At 43.1% G+C, this 24,678-nt stretch overlaps 1 protein-coding gene across 1 annotated transcript in view; it reads left to right on the top strand.

Moving 5' to 3' along the window:
* The window catches only part of LOC124623153 (vasopressin V2 receptor-like), a 52,062-nt gene extending 32,551 nt beyond the window's left edge, over positions 1-19,511 (top strand). Inside the window, exon 2 of the mRNA XM_047148943.1 lies at positions 19,218-19,511. Within this exon, the coding sequence (XP_047004899.1) occupies positions 19,218-19,511 (294 nt within the window). The remainder of the gene's footprint in view (positions 1-19,217) is intronic.
* The last annotated feature ends 5,167 nt before the right edge of the window (positions 19,512-24,678 follow it).

The following is a 24,678-nucleotide window of genomic DNA, read 5'->3' as shown; positions in this document are numbered from 1 at the left end:
TCCCACGCACTGTAGCATATGCCGCATTAGACCAACGAATGTAGGAAATAGTATGACATTCACAAAGACTCTGGCAAGACAAGATCAGTATTTGGCGCACAGAATAACATCCCACACTGTCAATTAGTCGATACCGTTACGTACACCGGCGTTAAGATTCACGGAGCAAAAAATCTGTGCTCTTCTAATATACCAGTAATATTGTTGTTGTTGTGGTCTTCAGCCCAGAGACTGGTTTGATGCGGCTCTCCATGCTACTCTATCCTGTGCAAGCTTCTTCATCTGCCAGAACCCACTGCAACCTCCATCCTTCTGAATCTGTTTAGGGTATTCATCTCTTGGTCTCCCTCTACGATTTTTACCGTCTACGTTGCCCTCCAATACTAAATTGGTGATCCCTTGATGCCTGAGAGCATGTCCTACCAACCGATTCCTTTTTCTCGTCTCCTTTACTACTTTAAGTTTCTCATTTCCTAATCTAATTCCCTCAGCATCACCCGACTTAATTCGACTACATTCCGTTATCCTCGTTTTGCTTTTGTTGATGTTTATCTTATATCCTCCTTTCAAGACACTATTCATTCCGTTCAACTTCTCTTCCAAGTCCTTTGCTGTCTCTGACAGAATTACAATGTCATCGGCGAACCTCAACGTTTTTATTTCTTCTCCATGGATTTTAATACCTACTCCGAATTTTTCTTTTGTTTCCTTCACTGCTTGCTCAGTATACAGATTGAATAACATCGGGGGAGAGGCTACAACCCCATCTCAGTCCCTTCCCAACCGCTGCTTCCCTTTGATGCCCCTCGACTCTTATAACTGCCATCTGGTTTCTGTACAAATTGTAAATAGCCTTTCGCTCCCCACCTTCAGAATTTGAAAGAGAGTATTCCAATCAACATTGTCAAAAGCTTTCTCTAAGTCTACAAACCCTAGAAACGTAGGTTTGCCTTTTCTTAATCTAGTTTCTAAAACACGTCGTAGGGTCAGTATTGCCTCACGTGTTCCAATATTTCTACGGAATCCAAACTGACCTTCCCCGAGGTCGGTTTCTACTAGTTTTTCCATTCGTCTGTAAAGAATTCGCGTTAGTATTTTGCAGCCGCGACTTATTAAACTGATAGTTCGGTAATTTTCACATCTGTCAATACCTGCTTTCTTTGGGATTGGAATTATTATATTCTTCTTGATGTCTGAGGGTATTTCGCCTGTCTCATATATCTTGCTCACCAGATGGTAGAGTTTTGTCATGACTGGCTCTCCCAAGGCTGTCAGTAGTTGTAATGGAATGTTGTCTACTCCTGGGGCCTTGTTTCGACTCAGGTCTTTCAGTACTCTGTCAAACTCTTCACGTAGTATCATATCTCCCATTTCATCTTCATCTACATCCTTTTCCATATCCATAATATTGTCCTCAAGTACATCACCCATGTATAGACCCTCTATATACTCCTTCCACCTTTCTGGTTTCCCTTCTTTGCTTAGAACTGGATTTCCATCTGAGCTCTTGATATTCGTACAGGTGGTTCTCTTTTCTCCAAAGGTCTCTTTAATTTTCCTGTAGGCAGTATCTATCTTACCCCTGGTGAGATAAGCCTCTACATCCTTACATTTGTCCTCTAGCCATCCCTGCTTAGCCATTTTGCACCACCTGTCGATCTCATTTTTGAGACGTTTGTATTCCTCTTTGCCCGCTTCATTTACTGCATTTTTATATTTCTCCTCTCATGAATTAAGTTAAATATTTCCTCTGTTACCCAAGGTTTCTAGTAGCCCTCGTCTTTTTACCTAATGTATCCTCTGCTGCCTTCACTACTTCAACCCTCAATGCTACCCATTCTTCTTGTACTGTATTTCTTTCCCCCCATTCCTGTCAATTGTTCCCTTATGCTCTCCCTGAAACTCTGTAGAATCTCTGGTTTAGTCAGTTTATCCAGGTCCCATCTCCTGAAATACCCACCATTTTGCAGTTTCTTCAGATTTTATCTACAGTTCATAACCAATAGATTGTGGTCAGAGTCCACATCTACCACTGGAAATGTCTTACAATTTAAAACCTGGTTCCTAAATCTCTGTCTTACCATTATATAATCTATCTGAAACCTGTCAGTATCTCCAGGCTTCTTCCACGTATACAACCTTCTTTTACGATTCCTGGACCAAGTGTTAGCTATGATTAAGCTGTGCTCTGTGCAAAATTCTACGAGGAGACTTCCTGTTTCATTTCTTCCCCAATCCATATTCGCCTACTACGTTTCCTTCTCTCCCTTTTCCTACTACCGAATTACAGTCACCCATGACTATTAAATTTTCGTCTCCCTTCACTACCTGATTAATTTCTTTTATGTCGTCATACATTTATTCAATTTCTTCGTCATCTGCAGAGCTAGTTGGCATATAAACTTGGTACCGTAGTAGGCATGGGCTTTCTGTCTATCTTGGCCACAATAATACGTTCACTATGCTGTTTGTTGTAGCATACCCTCACTCCTATTTTTTTATTCATTATTAAACCTACTCCTGCATTACCCCTATTTTATTTTGTATTTATAACCTTGTATTCGCCTGACCAAAAGTCTTTTTCCTGCTGCCACCGAACTTCACTAATTCCCACTACATCTAACTTTAACTTATCCATTTCCCTTTTTAAATTTTCTAACCTACCTGTCCGATTAAGGGATCTGACATTCCACGCTCCGATCCGTAGAACGCCAGTTTTTTTTCTCTTGATAACGACGTGCTCTTGAGTAGTCCCCGGCCGGAGATCCGAACGGGGGACTATTTTACCTCCGGAATATTTTACCCAAGAGGACGCCATCATCATTTAACCATACAGTAAAGCTGCATGCCCACGGGAAAAATTACGGCTGTAGTTTCCCCTTGCTTTCAGCCGTTCGCAGTACCAGCACAGCAAGGCCGTTATGGTTAATGTTACAAGGCTAGATTAGTCAATCATCCAAAATATATCTATTTAAAGAAGCAGAGAAACTCGCGTCTGGCCTTCCTGAGAGGCGGTCTCCACTCCTTCCTATCTGAATATGGAAGCATAGGCTAGATGTGGTTTAAGTTCAAAGAAATACACTGATCATGCAGACGATCATGACCATCTACCTAACCTGCCAGTATTTTCTCCTTTAGCACGGATTAGAGACAGTGCATCTTGGCTTGGAAACAATGAAGCCTTGATACATCGCAGGAGGGAAATGGCAGTACATCTACATACACAAGTCACCAAATTTACGTAAACTCAGGTGGAGGGGGGGGGGGGGGCGTGAGCTCTGACGGAACTTTCAATGACATCCCACATGTGTTCGATAGTGTCGAGACCTTGCGAATTTGGCGACCAGAACATCAATTGAAACTCGCCACTCTGTTCCTCGAACCACTCGGTCACGCTCCTGGTGTTGTGAAATGACGCATTGCCTTTCTGAAAAATTCCACAGTCGTTGGGAAACATGACCTTCGTGAGGGGGCGTACGTGCTCCGCAACCAGTGTACGATACTGCTTAGCTATCATGGTTCTTTGGACGAGCTCCACTGGAACCATGGATGCTCACGTGAATGTTCTACAAAGCATAATGGAGCTGCCGCCAGCTTTTCTCCGTCCTACCGTACAGGTGTCAAGCAAAGACGGATTCGCGTCCTTCCATCGCCATGACGAGGAAGGTATCGGGATTCATCAGACCATGCAGTGCTCTGCCACTGCGCCAAAGTCCAATGCCGACGGTCACGTGTTCATTTCAGTCGTAGTTGTCAATGTTGTGGTGTCAACGTTGATACATGCACGCGTCGTCAGATGCGGAGGCTCACCGTTATAAGTATTGGGTGCACTATGTGTGTTCAACACACTTATTTTCTGCCTTGCATTAAATTCTGATGTTAGTTCCTTCGTCTACCTGGCGCGGCAGATAGACAACCAGCTACACTTGTGAGACTAGATTTTCGCCGATATGAACAAATATTAATGAGCATTTAGCATCAGGTGGAGTGATAAGGTAAGGAAAGAGTAGGTTCTACGTAGAATCGGAGAGGAAAGGAATATGTGGAAAACGCTGATAAGGAGAAGGGACAGGATGACCGGACATCTGCTAAGACCTGAGCGAATGACTTCCATGGTACTAGAGGGAGCTGTAGAGGGCAAAAACTGTAGAGGAAGACAGAGATTGGAATACGTCAAGCAAATAATTGAGGACGTAGGTTGCAAGTGCTAGTCTGAGATGAAGAAGTTAGCACAGGAAAGAATTCGTGGCGGGCCGCATCAAACCAGTCAGTAGACTGATGACCAAAAAAAAAAAAAAAGCATTCCAGGGCGCCCCAGAGAGCATCCCAGGGTGTCCCAGAGAGGTACAATACCAAGAAGAATCGCTTCTCGGGTTTTGGCAAGATCAATGTGTAGTTTTTTTAATAGATAAGGATTAAGGATAAGGAATGGAACTTTATTTCATTTCTATAATAGTGAGTCAGATCACCAACGAGTGCGATCTTTTTGTAGTTGTGAATACCTTTCACCCACACTGAAACAGATTTCGACTCATTTATTTTACGATGATTCCTGGTCCTGAGCCGGCCGAAGTGGCCGTGCGGTTAAAGGCGCTGCAGTCTGGAACCGCAAGACCGCTACGGTCGCAGGTTCGAATCCTGCCTCGGGCATGGATGTTTGTGATGTCCTTAGGTTAGTTAGGTTTAACTAGTTCTAAGTTCTAGGGGACTAATGACCTCAGCAGTTGAGTCCCATAGTGCTCAGAGCCATTCCTGGTCCTGAGAACCAAAGGCACAGTCGACATGTAATACGATGTTTTACCAGTCTGCTCAGCCTATGATGTCCGACGTCTGTAATGGGGGATGGCAACCCGACCACAAGACGTCGGGACGTGGTTTCACCTCGGTTTTGCCACATGTGCAAGGCATTCACCACAGCGCTCTTCGAACACCTGGCCAGTCCTGCAGTGCCATCACAGTCTGCCCTCGGTCAAACTCAGATAGAACGGGCGCCTGCCCCATTCTACAAACGGACAGCACGCTCACTGATACTACACGCACCATGCATGGATCTAACTAGCAGTCATTCCTCGCCCTGTACGCTGCTGTCGCCTGGGCGGGCTTATATCGACAGTAGGTCGATGGTCACAATGTTCTAGCTGATCAGTGTAGTATCGACGGCGACTGAGAGTCGTACACCAGATAAATCAATAACAGGTGGTACTAATATCCCATTGTACAGTAAATAACTCGGAACACTGTTGCAGAAGCAAAGAAAAAAGCATGCCAAATTTAGTAGGACGGAAACCCCAAGGACTGGATAATTTTTTAAAGGAAGTAGAAATGTAGCGCGAACTTTAATGCGAGATGCTTTTAATACTATATCACCTCGAAACTCTGTCTCGACATTTGGCAGAAAATCCAAAGAGATTGTGGTCATATGTAAAGCACACCAGTGGACAGACACAGCCAGTACCTCCAGTACACTGGACTCGCATTCGGGAGGACGACGGTTAAATCCCGCTTCCGGCCATCCTGATTTAGATTTTCCGTGATTTCCCTAAATCGCTCCAGGCAAATGCCGGGATGGTTCCTTTCGATGGGCACGGCCGACTTCCTTGCCCGTCCTTCCCTAATCCGATGAGACCGATGACCTCGCTGTCAGGTCTACTTCCCCAAATAACCCAACCCCAACCGCCAGTGCGCGATAACAATGCCGATGTTACTGATGAAAATGCCGCTAATGGCGAGTTACTAGAAACGGTTTTCCAAAAATGCTTCACTGAAGAGGGCGAAGTAAATATTCCAGAATTAGAACCAAGAACAGCTGCCAACATGAGTAACGCATCTTAAGTCACTTAATTAAGGCAAGGCCTCCGGTAACTGAATACCAGTCAGATTCCTGTCACAGTATGCTTATTAAATACTGGTAGTTCCATATTTAGCAGCCATATACTCGTTGAAAGACTCGTACTTAAAGACTGGGAAGTTGCGCGGGAATGAAAATAGACGTAACTCGCTAAATTACAGACCCGTATCGCTAACGTCAATTTGAAAGAGGATTTGGGAACATTTTTAAACGGAACTTGTTGTCCCGTTACATATTTTTTCTCATTAAATTCCGTACCGGAGAATTATAGCGAGAGTGTTTCTACTCTGCAGGAGAGGATCAGTTGGTAACAAGCAGGAGAGAATAGACAAGCGGTTTTATTCATTTATTGATTGATTTTATTAGCCGGCCGGAGTGGCTGAGCGGTTCTAGGCGCTACAGTCTGGAACCGTGCGACCGCTACGGTCGCAGGTTCGAATCCTGCCTCTGGTATGGATGTGTGTGATGTTCTTAGGTTAGTTAGGTTTAAGTAGTTCTAAGTTCTAGGGGACTGATCACCTCAGAAGTTAAGTCCCATAGTGCTCAGAGCCATTAGAACCATTTTCTTTGATTTTATTGTGTGCAACATTTCCCTGCATCCTTTCCCCTGTGCGACCTGGACTTTATGAATGTTATGTGACGTAGCATAAAGCTTTGGTCAGAGGTTGTAGTACTGCATGAGTAGAGTGGCTCTGTGGTTGGGTAGTACCAGACCCCTAAACATGAACAGGTTTGGCAAAGAACGTGAGCAAGTCAGACCAGAGAGGTCGCGAAAGCACGAGTATTGGCTCTGTCAGGTTGGCGAACCGTCCCCTCCACCACCTTTTGAACGAAAATCGGTTAGGCGACGTGGCCGTAAGTCCACTTGTTCCTGATTTGCGGAGCTGGAAAGCTCTCGATTTTGGTAATGTTAACAAAGGTATTACCATGTTTCAAATCTGCTCGTTAAGAAGGTCCAGATGTTGAAATCAGGCGTGAGATTACCACCAAACCCTCATAAGGGAGTTTATTCTCATAATTTAGTCAAATTTCATTAATAACTTTGCGTTTGTGCCTTGCTCAGGCCACGCACCGTGGGCCTTAAGCTGAAGGTCGTATTATTGCTCTGTGCTTAACGGAAGTTAACCGGTTAATGTACTTTAATATCGTCTTTCTTTCACAGTAATATTTTAGGGATTTTTTTTTATTTTTCATATGGTTTCTTTGTGTACTTGCTTTCCCTCCAGGTGATCGGCTGGAGCAACCACCACATTCGTAAAGTGCAGTTTCGCTCTGAAAATCTATCGTAGACGAGTGAATGACCATGTGGTAGTGGGTGAGTCTATACGGAAAGAATAATCTTGTGTGTCCGTATTTTTTGCATTTCTGTTGGCTACCGCAACTTGGTCACGTGTGTGAAATATTATTAACATGATATTTAATGCAAAACTTTGAACATAGCTGCTAAGGTTCAGTGAGGGTGTCAGAATTATATTGTAACAAATAAGCCCTCGGTCACAAATATTAATATATTTGTGCCCGAGGGCTTATTTGTTACAATATAATGATAGTTAATGTTTATTGTGCCCCACATAACTATTTGATTTGCTAGCAATATTGCACGTTACATAAAATATACGGATTAAACTTTTGTATGAAAGAAAATTCAGATTTTAATGCCAATTGATGGGATAAGGACTTGCAAAATTTTCCCGCGATATGATTGTAAATGTTCTTCCCCCCAGCTCAGTAACGTGGTGTTCGTTTCTGAACGTAAGATTAAATCAAAATTGGCAGTCATAGTCAAGTTCACCACTTGGTACCCCCTCTTCAGCTTACGTTTTAATGAACTATTTAGGCTGATACTATTCCGCCCTGGCCGAGTTCGCTTTTAGTGTATTTGCTGATTTGATGAAGTTGTTCTGCGTGACCTCTAGCAATTAAATGTAATAAGCATGGGTTTAGGTATAATTGTGTGCATGCATAAAATTACATTGAAGCCAGGTCTGCGCTCCCCACTCCCTTTCCATAATTACGTGGCGAAAGTGAATCATGTTAACTAGAGAGACCAGTTGTGATGAGGTATATTCCAACAGACACACGGTTAGTTGTTGAAATGTCATCGGTATTGAATAAATATCAATGAATCTCTAGCCTCGACTGATTATTTCCTCCCTTCGTCATAAAGAATAGGTGAAACTTAGTCACTACCACAGTCGAATGCTGGGTCGCCAAATGAAAGAAAATAAAAGCTCTAAAATTTCCAATTTTCTTGTGCACATGGGCATTTCCGTTTATGTAGCGCTGAAATATGACTGTTAAGTCTTATAAATAAGCACAATATAAAGGAAAATTCGCAGTAGCATATCTCTTCCCGTCGGCTTTCTCGATTGATCTCGTCGTCTTACTTCCACCTCCATTCAGGGTAGTGAAACAAATACACTGCTCAGCACAATTGAACAATCACTTTTTCGAAACCCGTTAATCGTCTGCCGAATATCAATGAATCTCTAGCCTCGACTGATTATTCTCTCCCTTCATCATAACGAATAGGTGAAAGTTAGTCACTACCACAGTCGAATGCTGGGTCGACAAATGAAAGAAAATAAAAGCTCTATGCTGCCTATTAAAACCTGCATAGGTGCCTTCTGTAGTGGTCCTAAAATATTGCGTTATCCGTTGCGTTCAAATTTTTACTGGTTGGTTAAACCCATCCGCTAGAAATTATTCATACTACAGCTTTAACACGCAGGGGACTGTAAGTTCGTGGACCACACGAATTTGTTAAACCATTATTACAGAAGGTAGCTTGCAGGGGCTGTAGGACATAAGCGACAGTAATATCCCTACTAGGTCGTGTTGTAACTATTACTACCGGTAGTAGAAGGTTACGTTTCTATATATAGTGTTTGACCATTGTGAGTTATCACGGAGAAAACGATTTATTGACAAACAGCCAACACGTATTCATAAAATATCGTTCTTGTAAAACACAACTAGCTCTTTACTCTCACGAAGTAATGAGTGCTATTGACAAGGCATGTAAAATTGATTCCATATTTTTAGATTTCCAGATGGCTTTTGACGCCGTACCTCACATGCGACTTCTAATCAAATTTCGTGCCTATGGACTATCGTCCCAGTTGTGCGACCGCAATCGTGATTTCATGTGGAAAGTCATCGAGTAAAACGAAAATATTTGTCGTACCTCAAACGTTATAGGCCCTTTGCTGTTCCTGATCTACATAAACGGCTTACGAGACAATCTGAATACCACTCTTACATTGTTTGCAAATGATGAAGTCATTTACCGTCCTATAAAGTCATCAAAACACCAGAACGAATTGCAAAACGATTTAGAAAAAATATCTGTATAGTGCGAAAATTGCCAACTGGCTCTAAGTAATGAAACGTGTGTAGTCATCCACATGAGTACCAAAACGAACCCGCTATATTTCGGTTACTCTACAAATCACAAAATATAAAGGCTCTAAATTCAACTAAATTCTTAAGGACGACAGTTACGAATAACTCAAGTTGGAAAGACCACATATATAATAGCCGGCCGTGGTGGCCGAGTGGTTCTAGGCGCTTCAGTCTGGAATCGCGCAACCGCTACGGTCGCAGGTTCGAATCCTGCCTCGGGCATGGATGTGTGTGATGTCCTTAGGTTAGTTAGGTTTAAGTAGTTCCAAGTTCTAGGGGACTGATGACCTCAGATGTTAAGTCCCATAGTGTTCAGAGCCATTTGAACCATATATAATATTGCAGGTGTATCAAATCAGAGACTACAATTTACTGGTAAAAGACGAAGAAAATGCAACATGTCTGTTAGAGACTGCCTACACTACGCTAGTACGTTCTGTTATGGAGCAATGCTGTGTAGTGTGGGATCCGCAGCATATAGGATCGACGGACGACTTCGGAAAAGTTCGAAGAAAGTCAGTTTGTTTTGTACTACCCCGAAGTTGGGGAGAGCGCCACAGACATGATACGTGAATTTGGGTGGCAGTCATTAAAACAGAATTTTTGTTGTAGCAAGACCTTCTCATGAAATTTCATTTACCAAATTTCTCCTCAAGTCTGAAAATATTTTGTTGTCTCTCACCGACATATGGAGAAACGGTCATCATAATAAAAAAGAGAAATGAGAACTCACACAGGAAGGTGTTCGTTTTTTCCGAACGCTGTTCCAGATTGGAAAAACAGAGAATTATTCTGAAGGTCGTTCAAAAATGGCTCTGAGCACTATGAGACTTAACATCTGTGGTCATCAGTCCCCTAGAACTTAGAACTACTTAAACCTAACTAACCTAAGGACATCACACACATCCATGCCCGAGGCAGGATTCGAACCTGCGACCGTAGCAGTCGTGCGGTTCCCGACTGAGCGCCTAGAACCGCTAGACCACCGCGGCCGGCAAGAAGGTCGTTCGATAAAGCCTCTGCCATGCCCTTAAGTGTGTTTTGCAGAGTATTCGTGGAGATGTAGATGAAAAGTTTGTCAGAAGTAAAACTTTTACAATCAAAAAGTACCTTGTGCACTACCGCGCGGGATAGCCACGCGGTCTCAGGCGTCGTGCCACGGTCCCTGCGGCTCCCCCCGTCGGAGGTTCCAGTCCCCCAACAGGTGTGTGTGTTGTCCATAGTGGAAGTTAAAGTTAGTTTAAGTAGTGTGTAGGCTTAGGGACCGATGACCTAAGTACTTTGGTCCCATAAGGTCTTACCACAAATTTACAATTTTCTTGTGCACATGGCCATTTCCGTTTATGTAGCGCTCACAGATGACTGTTAAGTCTTATTAGCAGAATATAAAGGAAAATATACAGTAGCATATCTCTTCCCGTCGGCTTTCTCGATTGACCTCGTCGTCTTACTTCCGTCTTCATTCAGGGCACTGAAACAAATACACTGCGCAACACAATTGAACAATAACTTTTTCGAAACCCCTTAATCGTTTGCCGTTGCCACGCATAAATTTCAAATTTGCATGAAACGTGTCTACAATCTTCAGCTGGAAAAACCTTTAGCCCTGTGACTCCACTCTCCGGGTCGCCGACGCTTCAAACAGTGATGTCGGCTCATGCGAAAGAAACGCCAGTGCTCGGAAGTTCACGGAACGTGTTGAATCAAATTGGGGTCAAAGAACGTCGGAAATGGGCCAAGTGGAACATGGGAGCTAAAGAGTACGTCTCTAGGACTACGTGCATGAGCTAACACTGCTGGAAATATTAAGTAACATTGAACGACACTTTGGCAGTTGATTCAAACCTAAAAAAAAAAAAAAATACCAAGAGAAAAACATGACAAAATATAACATAGCAACATACTGTAACTACCACATAATTCGTTTATTACACATATAAAAATAAACATGTATTATAGACCACTGAAGATACTTCACAAATAAAAGAAGCGAAACACGTAAGGCAATAAACAATTAGTTGCACAGACGAAACATACCTTCACGAATTATTGTATGTTATTCATATGTTTAGTCCTTTTCCTCAGTTGCAAAGTATTTGTCTTTAACATGTGACATGTTGATGGTGAACTATGCTAGACAGCTTTCCTGTTTTCGTTTTTACTTCATTACCTTGCTATGTGTATAGTTTAAAATTTACTGCTAGTTACGTACAAGCATTTTAGTCTGCAGTTATCTCGGCAGGTTTACAATGTGACTCACTCCAGGTGGCTGACTGGTCGTTGGCCCATAATACGTATGCTTATCTTTGTGTGACTTTTCGTAATGGTGATGTTTTTCAATGCATATTCCTCTCGTTTTTCGCAGTTTGAATGGTTAAGTCGTCTTAAAACCCAGCAACATAATACTTATTCAATACTGTTAAGTGGTCGAGTTCTTTGACATTGTCAGGAGATACGTGATCTGTTGTGAATTTTTATTTAGTTTGCGTGAATATCAAGAGCTCAGATGGAAACCCAGTTCTAAGCAAAGAATTGAAAGCAGAAAGGTGCAAGAAGTATATGGAGAGTCTATAAAAGGGCGATGTTCTTGAGGACAATATTATAGAAATGGAAGAGAATGTAGATGAAGATGAAATAGGAGATACGATACTGCGTGAAGAGTTTGACAGAGCTTTGAAAGACATAAGCCGAAACAAGGCCCCGGGAGTAGACAACATTCCATTAGAACTACTCATAGCCTTGGGAGAGCCAGTCCTGACAAAACTCTACCATCTGATGAGCAAGATGTATGAGACAGGCAAAATAACCTCAGACTTCAAGAAGAATATAATAATTCCCATCCCAAAGAAAGGAGGTGTTGACAGATGTGGAAATTATGGAACTATCAGTTTAATAAGCGACGGCTGCAAAATACTAACACGAATTCTTTACAGACGAATGGAAAAACTGGTAGAAGTTGACCTCGGAGAGGATCAGTTTGGATTCCGTAGAAAAGTTTGAACACGTGTGGCAATACTGACCCTACGACTTGCCTTAGAACATAGATTAAGGGAAGGCAAACCTACGTTTCTAGCATTTGTAGACTTAGAGAAAGCTTTTGACAATGTTAACTGGAATACTCTCTTTCACATTCTAAAGGTGGCAGGGGTAAAATACAGGGAGCGAAAGGCTATTTACAATTTGTACAGAAACCAGATGGCAGTTATAAGAGGTCAGGGGCATGGAAGAGAAGCAGTGGTTGGGAGGGAGTGAGACAGGGTTGTAGCCTCTCCCCGATGTTATTCAATCTGTATATTGAGCAAGCAGTAAAGGAAATAAAAGATAAATTCGGAGTAGGTATTAAAATCCATGGAGAAGAAATAAAAAACTTTGAGGTTCGCCGAAGACATCGTAATTCTGTCAGAGACAGCAAAGGACCTGGAAGAGCAGCTGAACGGAATGGACAGTGTCTTGAAAGGAAGATATAAGATGAATATCAACAAAAGCAAATGGAATGTAGTCGAATTAAATCGGGTGATGCTGCGGGAATTAGATTAGGAAATGAAACGCTTAAAATAGTAAATGAGTTTTGCTATTTGGGGAGCAAAATAACTGATGATGGCCGAAGTAGAGAGGATATAAAATGTAGACTGGCAATGGGAAGGAAAGCGTTTCTGAAGAAGAGAAATTTGTTAACATCGAGTATAGATTTAAGGGTCAGGAAGCCGTTTCTGAAAGTATTTGTATGGAGTATAGCCATGTCTGGAAGTGAAAATAGACGATAAATAGTTTAGACAAGAAGAGAAAGAAGCTTCCGAAATGTGGTGCTACAGCAGAATGCTGAAGATTAGATGGATAGATCACATAACTAATGAGGAGGTATTGAATAGAATTGGAGAAGGAGAAATTTGTGGCACAACTTGTCCAGAAGAAAGGATCGGTTGGTAGGACATATTTTCTGAGGGATCACCAATTTAGTATTGGAGGGCAACGTGGAAGGTAAAAATTGTAGAGGGGACCATGTGATGATTACACTGAATGGATTCAGAAGGATGTAGGTTGCAGTAGGTAAAGGGAGATGAAGAAGCTTGCACAGGATAGAGTAACACGGAGAGCTGCATCAAACCAGTCTCAGGACTGAAGACCACAACAACAACAACATCTATATTCTTTATTTATATTAGGGACTGAAAACCAATGAAGTCAAGATCACACATGAGACCTTCTTTCTTTGGATTGATTACTAGTTTCGGCAAACAATCGAGACGTCTCCAGGTCTGAATTATAAAAAAAAGACTTTTGCTCAAATTAGCAACGTACAACAGCATATAGAACTGCACGTAATATTCTAGTAGGGCTCAAGAGTATATACACGAATTAATTTCTGAATAGGTACCATGAAACATTCTTTATTAGTGTTAGTGCTATTACAAATGTTCAGATGTCTGTGAATTCCTAAGTGACCAAATTGTTGATGTCATCGGTCCCTAGATTTACACCCTACGTAAAGTATCTGACACTAACTTGTGCTAAGAGCAACACACACACTCATGGCGGAGGGAGGACTCGGACCTCCCGGCCTCTAACCGCGCGACTACTCCGCGCGGCGAGCTCTATTACAACTTCACGCATCGTTAAAATCTGTCTTAAAATGACAACATCCATACACGACGCAATTAAAAACAGATTTTCATCGTTCGTGGCCAGTACGTAACTACAGAGAAAAGGTAGTGAAAAAGTATTCAATATTTGCATAAGGAACTATCGACTGCAATGAATAAATGTAAAAGGTACTGATTCTGCAAGTTACTAAGTTGTAACGGTGTAACGCATTTGTTAAGACGATATCTTTTACATTTACTTATTATAGTCGAAAGTTCCTGATGCAAATAGTGTTCTATTTTCACTACCTGGTCTCTCTATTAATGTACTGGCCACGAACGGTGAAAAGCTGTTTTTAATTATGTCGTGCATGGTTGTTATTATTTTAAGAAAGATTTTAGTGACTTGCGACGCCGTAATGGCACCAACACTAATAAAGAACGTTTCATGGTACCTGCTCTGCAACTAATTCGTGTATACACTCTTGAAGCCTGCTGCAATATAATGTGAAATTCTATAAGCTGTTGTACTTGTGTTTCACATGAGAAAAAGTCTGTTTTATGTCTTAGATCTTAAGATGGCTAGATTGTTACCAAAAAGTAGTAAGGTGTCCAAATAAAGGAGATTTGATGTGTGATGTGTGACTTCGTGGGTTTTTAATCTGTAGCATAAATAAAGAAAATCTGTAATGTGGATTTGATTACGTTCATTTTTACTTTTGGAATCAGCTCTCGTAATAAACTAGGTTGCTGCGTAAGTTCGTAGCGTTATTCCGTAGCCGGCCGAAGTGGCCGTGCGGTTAAAGGCGCTGCAGTCTGGAACCGCAAGACCGCTACGGTCGCAGGTTCGAATCCTGCCTCGGGCATGGATGTTTGTGATGTCCTTAGGTTAGTTAGGTTTAACTAGTTCTAAGTTCTAGGGAACTAATGACCTCAGCAGTTGAGTCCCATAGTGCTCAGAGCCATTTGAACCATCGTTATTCCATAAGTTTAATAAACAAAACAGATACACATTACTGGGTCTTTAGTCGTCAGTCATATATTATCGTCGACTATTTACAAGAGTCTCCCAGAGCTGGGGTAACTTTCAGATTGTACATAGAAATCTCGTGATTTTGAGGCGAAGAGCGCGTCGAGCCATCATTGAATAAAACTTCCTGGCTAAGAGGTCGTGCTCGAACACTAGAAATTCTTCTTTCTGATGTTTCGTTTGCAACCGCGGGCAACATCTTCCGAAATGTGTCAACGACTGGCTGCTGGGCTGTGGGGGAACCTTTTGTACAGAGCGCAGGAGGAAGAATTTCTAGCGTTCGATCGCGGCCTCCTTAGCGCGGAAGTTTTAATTAATGGAGACGCCGGCCGTGAAAGCCTGCGCCGAGCCGCGTTCGGAGCGCATTTTCATCCGGAATGGAAGATCGCGAAAGTTGAAAATCTGATGGCAGAAGATCAGGTGAATTCAGTGATTGCGGAATGACTTCCCAACCCCTGTATACCGTTTCTTGCTAGAATTGCAGAGAGCGGGCTGCAGTTACGGTGGTGTAGCATCACTTCACGCTGTCTTCCTGGTCGGTGTTCTTGGACTACGTCTGCAAGACATCTCAGTTAATGACAATAAAGGTCAGCAGTGGTGGTTACACCTAGGGAAAGCAATTCGTAGTACACCACTTCGCCGCTGCACCGCCAGATGCCTAACATTTTCTGAATACGCAGCTGCTTTGTTTGGGCTCAAACATTCCTTTCTTTTCCTTGTGTCAGAATAAAGCAAAATTGCCGCACGATGGTGTAACGCACACCGTTCATCACATTTGCCAGTTGTCGAGTACACTTACGTAGTAATGCGCTTAAACGACCTTCATCAAACCGCGAAGGTCTTCCTCAAGATGGAGAGTGTCACTAAAGTCAAACCGATGCTGCCTGGAACGCGAAAATCATTTTGCTGTGTGCTCTGTCTAATGACAATGTCCCCACACACGGTACGAATGTTTCTGGCTACTTACGCTGTTGTCACCCCTCTACTGAACTCAAACAGAAGAATATCTCCGAAGTGTTTCGATTTGTCTCCTTGGTACTCTATTTTCTATTGTCCACAGCTCCGCTCAGTACCTCCAAATGACAATACGTCAACATGTAAACTGGAATAGCAACAGTGAACTACAAATAAAAAAGGAGAATCGATAAATATACGTATAGGAATCGGAACAGGAGCATGCGAAACAAAAATGTTAGGAGCTTATGGATCCTCGTAATATTTTGTTCAGATTTTGTACATGTTTTATATTATACTTTGCTGTACAAAATTTTCTTACGCTACTTTTTTTCTCCTGTGCTTGTTTACAGATCTGAAGATGGTTGTTGTACACAACTAAATGTAGCGGTCGTTTTTTAATTGTATATGTGAATTACGGTATCCGCGGTTGAAGTTTTTCATATAAAAACTAGCGAACACGGGTGTGCTTCGCAGTTGCTAAGTATGTATAGGACTGGAATTTTTTTTTTTTTTTTGGTCAGCAGTCTACTTACTGGTTTGATGTGGCCCGCCACGAATTCCTTTCCTGTGCTAACCTCTTCTTCTCAGAGTAGCTCTTGCAACCTACGTCCTCAATTATTTGCCTGACGTATTCCAATCTCTGTCTTCCTCTACAGCTTTTGCCCTCTACAGCTCCCTCTAGTACCATGGAAGTCATTCCCTCGTGTCTTAGCAGATGTCCTATCATCCTGTCCCTTCTCCTTATCAGGGGGGGGGGGGGAGGGGGTGGAATACACATTCGAAATTCCTTGCACCTCCTACCCCTCTCCATACCAATCTTCTGATCCGAACTCCCTCTCTCTCTACACCCCCTCCTCGCCCCATCTTTCTGTGCATAGCCTCGACGCCACCTCTATCTCCTCCCTCAGCCCCCCCTCTTTATGTCCATTTGTCTCTGTCTCCAATAAAGTGTCGTCTATAACTCTGAAGTGAATCCATCGCAATCTTTCCGAGATATCTGGTAACAATACATACCTGTATATAACATTACATACTTGTTTATAGATTTAATATATTACAAAAAATACGTAGCCCATATCTGTCCGAGTATTCATTACAGTACCTTGTAAAAATTGGAAGCCTGTCGGTCAAGAACTTTGCTAGATTTGTGGTAACTGCGCTTTCCCTTTATATATCACACACACACACACACACACACACACACACATATATATATACATATATATATATATATATATATATATATATATATGTACTGTGTATTACAAAAATTTATACCCTATACCCGCCCGTCCATTTGTTAGAGCGCGGTGTAAAAGTTTATAGTAAATCGGTCAAGAACTTTTCGATATTTTTCGGTAAATAGGTTTCTATTTATATATATATATATATATATATATATATATATATATATATATATATATATATATATATATATACTCCTGGAAATTGAAATAAGAACACCGTGAATTCATTGTCCCAGGAAGGGGAAACTTTATTGACACATTCCTGGGGTCAGATACATCACATGATCACACTGACAGAACCACAGGCACATAGACACAGGCAACAGAGCATGCACAATGTCGGCACTAGTACAGTGTATATCCACCTTTCGCAGCAATGCAGGTTGCTATTCTCCCATGGAGACGATCGTAGAGATGCTGGATGTAGTCCTGTGGAACGGCTTGCCATGCCATTTCCACCTGGCGCCTCAGTTGGACCAGCGTTCGTGCTGGACGTGCAGACCGCGTGAGACGACGCTTCATCCAGTCCCAAACATGCTCAATGGGGGACAGATCCGGAGATCTTGCTGGCCAGGGTAGTTGACTTACACCTTCTAGAGCACGTTGGGTGGCACGGGATACATGCGGACGTGGATTGTCCTGTTGGAACAGCAAGTTCCCTTGCCGGTCTATGAATGGTAGAACGATGGGTTCGATGACGGTTTGAATGTACCGTGCACTATTCAGTGTCCCCTCGACGATCACCAGTGGTGTACGGCCAGTGTAGGAGATCGCTCCCCACACCATGATGCCGGGTGTTGGCCCTGTGTGCCTCGGTCGTATGCAGTCCTGATTGTGGCGCTCACCTGCACGGCGCCAAACACGCATACGACCATCATTGGCACCAAGGCAGAAGCGACTCTCATCGCTTAAGACGACACGTCTCCATTCGTCCCTCCATTCACGCCTGTCGCGACACCACTGGAGGCGGACTGCACGATGTTGGGGCGTGAGCGGAAGACGGCCTAACGGTGTGCGGGACCGTAGCCCAGCTTCATGGAGACGGTTGCGAATGGTCCTCGCCGATACCCCAGGAGCAACAATGTCCCTAATTTGCTGGGAAGTGGCGGTGCGGTCCCCTACGGCACTGCGTAGGATCCTACGGTCTTGGCGTGCATCCGTGCGTCGCTGCGGTCCGGTCCCAGGTCGACGGGCACGTGCACCTTCCGCCGACCACTGGCGACAACATCGATGTACTGTGGAGACCTCACGCCGCACGTGTTGAGCAATTCGGCGGTACGTCCACCCGGCCTCCCGCATGCCCACTATACGCCCTCGCTCAAAGTCCGTCAACTGCACATACGGTTCACGTCCACGCTGTCGCGGCATGCTACCAGTGTTAAAGACTGCGGTGGAGCTCCGTATGCCACGGCAAACTGGCTGACACTGACGGCGGCGGTGCACAAATGCTGCGCAGCTAGCGCCATTCGACGGCCAACACCGCGGTTCCTGGTGTGTCCGCTGTGCCGTGCGTGTGATCATTGCTTGTACAGCCCTCTCGCAGTGTCCGGAGCAAGTATGGTGGGTCTGACACGCCGGTGTCAATGTGTTCTTTTTTCCATTTCCAGGAGTGTATGTGTGTGTGTGTGTGTCAAACTATTTTTTTATGAAAACTTGTGACACCAGAACTGTGAAACTAAACGGATTTTCTTAATTTTCATTCCAAAAATGCCGTCACCATCCACGATTCCGAACACACAAAATCAGCCAATCGGTCAATACATTCTTAGTGATTTTATGTTCTGGCCTTTCTGATGGATTTTCCAAAAAAATTCTTTCATGCGTCCTTGGTGCTGACAATTAAAAACACATCAAAGACAAAAATCAGTCAAATCTGTCGAGCTATTCTTAGTTGATGATATTACATACATGCGGAAATAATGTTAATCTCAGACTTTTCCGTTGCATTTTCCAAAAAGTTTCTTTCAAATAACCTTGTCTGAATAATAAGGAAGAAAAATGAAACAAAACTGTCACGCTATTCGCAGGTGATGATCTCTCGTACATGCGGCATTGAGTTTTATTTATGCAGTTCTTTTTATTGAGTAAAACGTGCAGTGTCTGTTGAGGTGGGTCGAGGTCGCTGACCGGGACGCCCCGTCTGCCGGCAGGTGGACCAGCGGCTGCAGGACGCGCTCTTCATCATGGCGGTGTCCAACTCGTGCGTGAACCCGCTGGTGTACGGCTCGTACGCGATGCGCTCCTGCCCGCTGCTGCACCGCCGCCGCGACCGCGAGCGCGCCGCCGTGGCGCAGCCGCTGCTGATGGCGACGCGCCCGCCCCCGCGCCGCCGCCACGTGGGGGCGCTGCCACCCACCGCCATCAGCTGGCGCGCCACCGCCGACGCCGCCTCCAGGACGTCCTCGTCCGCGTCCAGCTCGCACCACCGGCCCGCCACGCGCTGACCGCCCACCGTAGCTGCTGCTGCTGGCCCCTCGCCAGTGGCGTCGGCGCCGCCGTGGTGACGTGTGGTGGGGGTTCCGACCCAGCAGTCCACACACCCACTGCGCCAACCGCGGACCGGCGTCCCGTAGTCGTCACCCGTCGGCCTCGTTTGTGACCGGGTCACGGTGGACGGACATTCTCTGTTCAGCCTCCTCTCCTTTTCGACTGTATCCGTCAGTCAGATAGTGAGACTGGAGTCTGTATACAGTTTCTCTGCCATCTGTTAGGACATTCGCAGTGATCCAGTGCTCTTCTGAGATTGCAATGAGCTGTTGATAATATTTCCAATCACTTCAGTAATTGAGAGATTCCCAGATTGGTTTGGGTACACGATATTTGTTACTGTATGTGGACTGTCAATTATCTATCACCTGTAGTCACTAGCAAGTGAAATGCTCCGAGTGCTATACATAAGCTATCAAAAGTGACCCCCAGTTCATAGTTAGAGCTCTGTGCACAAAAGAAAAACGCCATCATCATACGTTACTGTACCCGCATCTGCAGATACTAAAGTTCCGTACAGCAGTCCAACCCACTATACACCGAGATTCCGTAGTGGTGTTACAAATGAACAAGGATGTTCGAGGACAGTAAATGTCTGAATCTGAACTAAGGAGCCCGGTTGTCGGTACGGCCTAGTCGAAAGCTGTTAGCGAAAATAGTTCTGATACTGTGGTACACGTGTACTGCTACTGTCGTTGCTACAGCTGTGGGATAGACAATCCAGACGATCACTTATATGTAGAGGTTCAGATGATAACTAACCCAAAGCAGATATGTAGTGACATGAGCAAACTGATTTCGCATCTAAAGCATACGTGGTCCTACTTGACAGCTTTTTATGAATGAGACAGCTCTTTTCTTGACTTGGAAGTCATTAATACGCCAAAAAAATTGTAGTAAACTTCTAAAACTCACACCTTAAGCGCTATGAGCACTTGTTCATCTTCGATACTGTGAAGCAATTACCTTCTACTGCAATCTCTTGGCTTTTCATATTTTGGGGAGAGATAGTATGGACCAAAACTAGAAAAAAAAAATGCCGAGAAAAAATGGGTACTAAATACTTAAGAGCCATCAACATCTTTTCAGTAACAGAGGTGTGTTTCACAGTAACAAAGATGAACAAGCGCTAATTGTTTTTCAGGTATGCAGGCTAGACCCCATAAGTACTGGATAGTTTTTTCTTATTTTGGTCCACATTACTTCCTCCGAAAACATTAAATCGTAGAACAGGTAGTAGAGGAGTTGTGTACCGCAGAACAAGTGCTAATAGCTCTTAAGTATGCATATTGGAGACCATGCTTACAAAAATTTTTCCTCTTGTTTTGGATCACACTTCTACCTCTGAAAGTTACCTGCCGTATAATCGTAGCAACACATCAGTACCGGTACATGTATCCCAGGGTCAAAACGATTTTTGTTCACAAATTTCTACTTGTTCGTTTCCGAACTGGGGTCCGTCATTTCAAATTGATATATTTACCGTTCTCTATCATACCTATAAATTTGTATCATCGTCACGAAATCACCCTGTATTTTGTGAAAGTTGTACCCCACATCTAGTAGCGTAAAAAAATGTCGAATTGCGAAGAGTAGAAGCTGCTGACAAAATAGTTCTTTATTCACAAGACACTCGATCTTCACATATCGTCATCAGGCCTCCTAAAGTCACTGAAAGCGGTGTAGTTGCGAGTATTAAAAACCTTGGCGTCAAATAACATAAAATCCATCCCATGTCACAGCGCTTTCAACCTCCGTCTGCATATTGCTGTCGGGCTCCAACTTCTTGCATAGAAGCACTCAGCGCAATCATCGGAATATAAAAACCTGTCCTGAAAAGTAAATGTAAAGTCGTATGGTATTCTTTACTGTAAGGCTGGCTGCAGCCATGTAATTGGAAAGCTTTTTCCTATCCTTGGCGCACAATACCACCTGCCCTTCACGAAGTGTGTCATGTTTTTAAGCGTGTCTGATAAGTGTGGGTGACTGTAATGGGTTTTCGTAGTATGGTGTCGTGTTTGTTTTTGGTATCGATGAGAGAAGTTAGAGTGTGAAATCCGGTTCCCGCACATAGCCTACTCCTCACGAATAACACCATGGGGTCCACCGAGCTTAAAAGTACCATTCGAAGGCCGGATCGCTGTTAAAATTGCCACATGCGCTCAGTTCGTGAGACAGGGTAGAGAGGTTCTGAATTGAATCCTGGATATGGACGCAAAGTGTAATGATCAGGAACTTTCTGCCACCACTACTCCTCCGCTTTGCCGTAAAGGCAAAGTAAAGCAGCCAATAGCACGTTATGCGCCCACGTCGCTGCGCATGCAATTACCGGCCACACCTGACGTTGCTTAACTTCGTTGGTCTGACGAGAACTGGCGTATTCGAGGCAAGGCCACTGGCTCTCTTTGAATAAATAATTATTTATCAGCAGCTCTTAGGGGACTTGTTCGGTACGCACGTTCTCTGATGGTAGATTAGTGTGCGGCCTGAATTTTCGTGTGCTGAATCCCGCACTCGGCTTTGAAGCCTTGCTGCGAATTAATGCCAGAATATATTACAACGTCACTCACGCCAAATTTACACCTATGTCTTTCTGCGCCTGGGACTACTACAAAAATTTTGATTCCTTATTTGTGTTTAATGCACATTATTGATGAGTAACTTAGTACGCATTTTTCAACATTTTTCCGGAAATTTATCTTTTGTAATTTACCTTTTGTAGGAAAAGAAAGTCGAGAGCAATCATCTTAATACAACATAGCCTGCCACACTCCTGGTAATTTCTGTAGTTTGTAACATTATCTCGTAATGACTGAAGAAGGCTTGAGTGAAATTGACTGTGGAGTATCTTCGAGACACTGGAAAGTCAAATAAAGACGGGATACAAAATGTCATATGTAGCATACTGTTAAATGATACGTCCTTTATCGTAACTACGTTCGTTCGCCACAAATTATTGCGAATCTTTGCAGATAAAGCCGCGGATATTCTTATCCACGCACAATAACTATTACTGGTGATATGAGTGAGCATGAAGATATCTTTACATAGACCTTTAGTGGCAGCACTACACCCAGAAATTATGGAGCTGTGGTACGTCTAGACTCACCTGTCCTGCGCTCACCTACCTAGGCTTAAAAGCTGTCGGTGCTTCGTGACCAGCAAGGTCCGTGGTCTCTGATTTTTAGGTAATAATCTGCGACTGTGATGGGTGATGTGGCCAATATTACTGACAGAGATTGATGAAGTATGAGCAGGAAAAAGAATTTCTCAGGCATCAGAGTCTCCATAACATAAGACGGACACAGTATGCAAGAGAACATAGCGGAAGTCGCTGTTGTATACCAGTGCTCAAGGCGTCCTACAGAACAGGGAACTCAGCGAACGTCCTTTTCTTAGTACTGATTATGTTTATTGCCTTATCGACAATACAAGTGAGCGCCTACGGCTAAGCTTATATGGCGTTATTCGTACGGTGCCACACGCACTTTGTTGCTACAGTAAGTGACACATCAGAGACTGAAGATATGTGTCGTATTACAAAGGGAAATATGTGAGGAAACTCGCCATCCAACTTCGAAGAAGTAGATCAAGATAGCTGTATGACGAGACGATTTTGTTAACTTACGGATAACTTAACTATCTGTTAAACTACCCGTCATTTCAGACAATTTACAAACGAATGACAGCCCACGCTAGAAAATACATCAGTGAATTGTTGCAGAAGAACGTAACATACGAATCGCCATAGTTAAGAAGGAAAGTTCCAAAAACTGAAAATAAGTATCAATTGCGTCAACACACTAGCGCATCGCTCATGTGGAAGTGAAGTAATAAATTATATCTTTGACGGAATCTCTGTTAACAGAGCCACTAAAAATGCCACTGTATGTAGTAGCGAAATGCCGTAATGCCGAAAGAAGAGTCAGTACTGGATTGTTATCGACACGTACCAGAAGTTGGGCTGTACAACGGATTAATACAACCAACTTACAGTTGTACTAAATGTACCAGAGATGTCACTGACCATTCTTAGGACGACCGCTGCGCTTAAGATCATTATACAAACACATACTGATAAAGCTACTAAAAGCTATTAATCCAACATTTACGCATGGTTATCAAAGAAATGACTGATGGCTCATTCCATTTCCTTTTAGCCCAGTCTTGGCTTGTCACATGAATCATATAGTGTTTTACTATACAACAGTTAGCAGAAGGTCGAATTTTACGGAACAAGTTAAAATGCAACTTGTTTCTCGGTGTTATATTTAAAGAAAATGAAAGTAATCTTGGGAGATGACAGAAACGCATTGAAACGGATCGATGAACCATATTTTTCTTGGTGATTGGTAGAAAGTTTTTGGAAGTGTACTTATAACTGTTGTAAATATATTTCATCTACAAAATTAATCCTTTGAAAGGGTAACATGTAATTGTTAATAATTTGTGACAATAGTTCTAGAGTATACGCGTGTGATGCCTACTATAAAATTAAGTGTACTGAATGTCACGTTTCGAGGAAAGAGTGTCCTTCCTATAAAATATTTTAAGTACACACAGAATGTTTCTTAAGATACCCAATCGCTTGTATCAGACAGTTCTTATTTATGGCTTACCTCACGAAAGAGAGAACTCCAAGTGACTTAGTGTTTCAGAATTTTTACCGAAATCAGTCATTTTGTGTGATGAACGATATCACATGACAGTGAAAAGCGGTCTAGAGGTTACTTTTATTCGTCTGTCCTCTGCATTTATCTGTAACAAATGCAGCTCTTCGGAGTATCCACGAACAGAAGGAAACATTTGAAATGACGAAGCTTTAACTAAAAAAAGAAAAAAGTAAAAAAAGAAATGGATAACGTCCGTCTCTGTTGACTACTGTTACATTCTCACTGGACCAGTTATTCAGATCAAGAAACGTTCATCGTTTTCGTCCCCAATGCCACAGCAAACCTCGTATCGAAATGCTACCATAAAAGAACGACACAGTGTTCAGTGAAGCGGTCTGTTAAAGACGGCTTATCATTCATAATACTACGAAATAAATAATAGAAACCAAGTACGTGGTCATTCAAGCCAACTGTTTGCTGTCCTGCAAGACACTTCCTTAATGAAAGAGGA

Source organism: Schistocerca americana, chromosome 7, assembly GCF_021461395.2.
Source record: "Schistocerca americana isolate TAMUIC-IGC-003095 chromosome 7, iqSchAmer2.1, whole genome shotgun sequence".
Taxonomy (NCBI): domain Eukaryota; kingdom Metazoa; phylum Arthropoda; class Insecta; order Orthoptera; family Acrididae; genus Schistocerca; species Schistocerca americana.
This window is presented reverse-complemented; position numbering and strand designations above follow the sequence as displayed.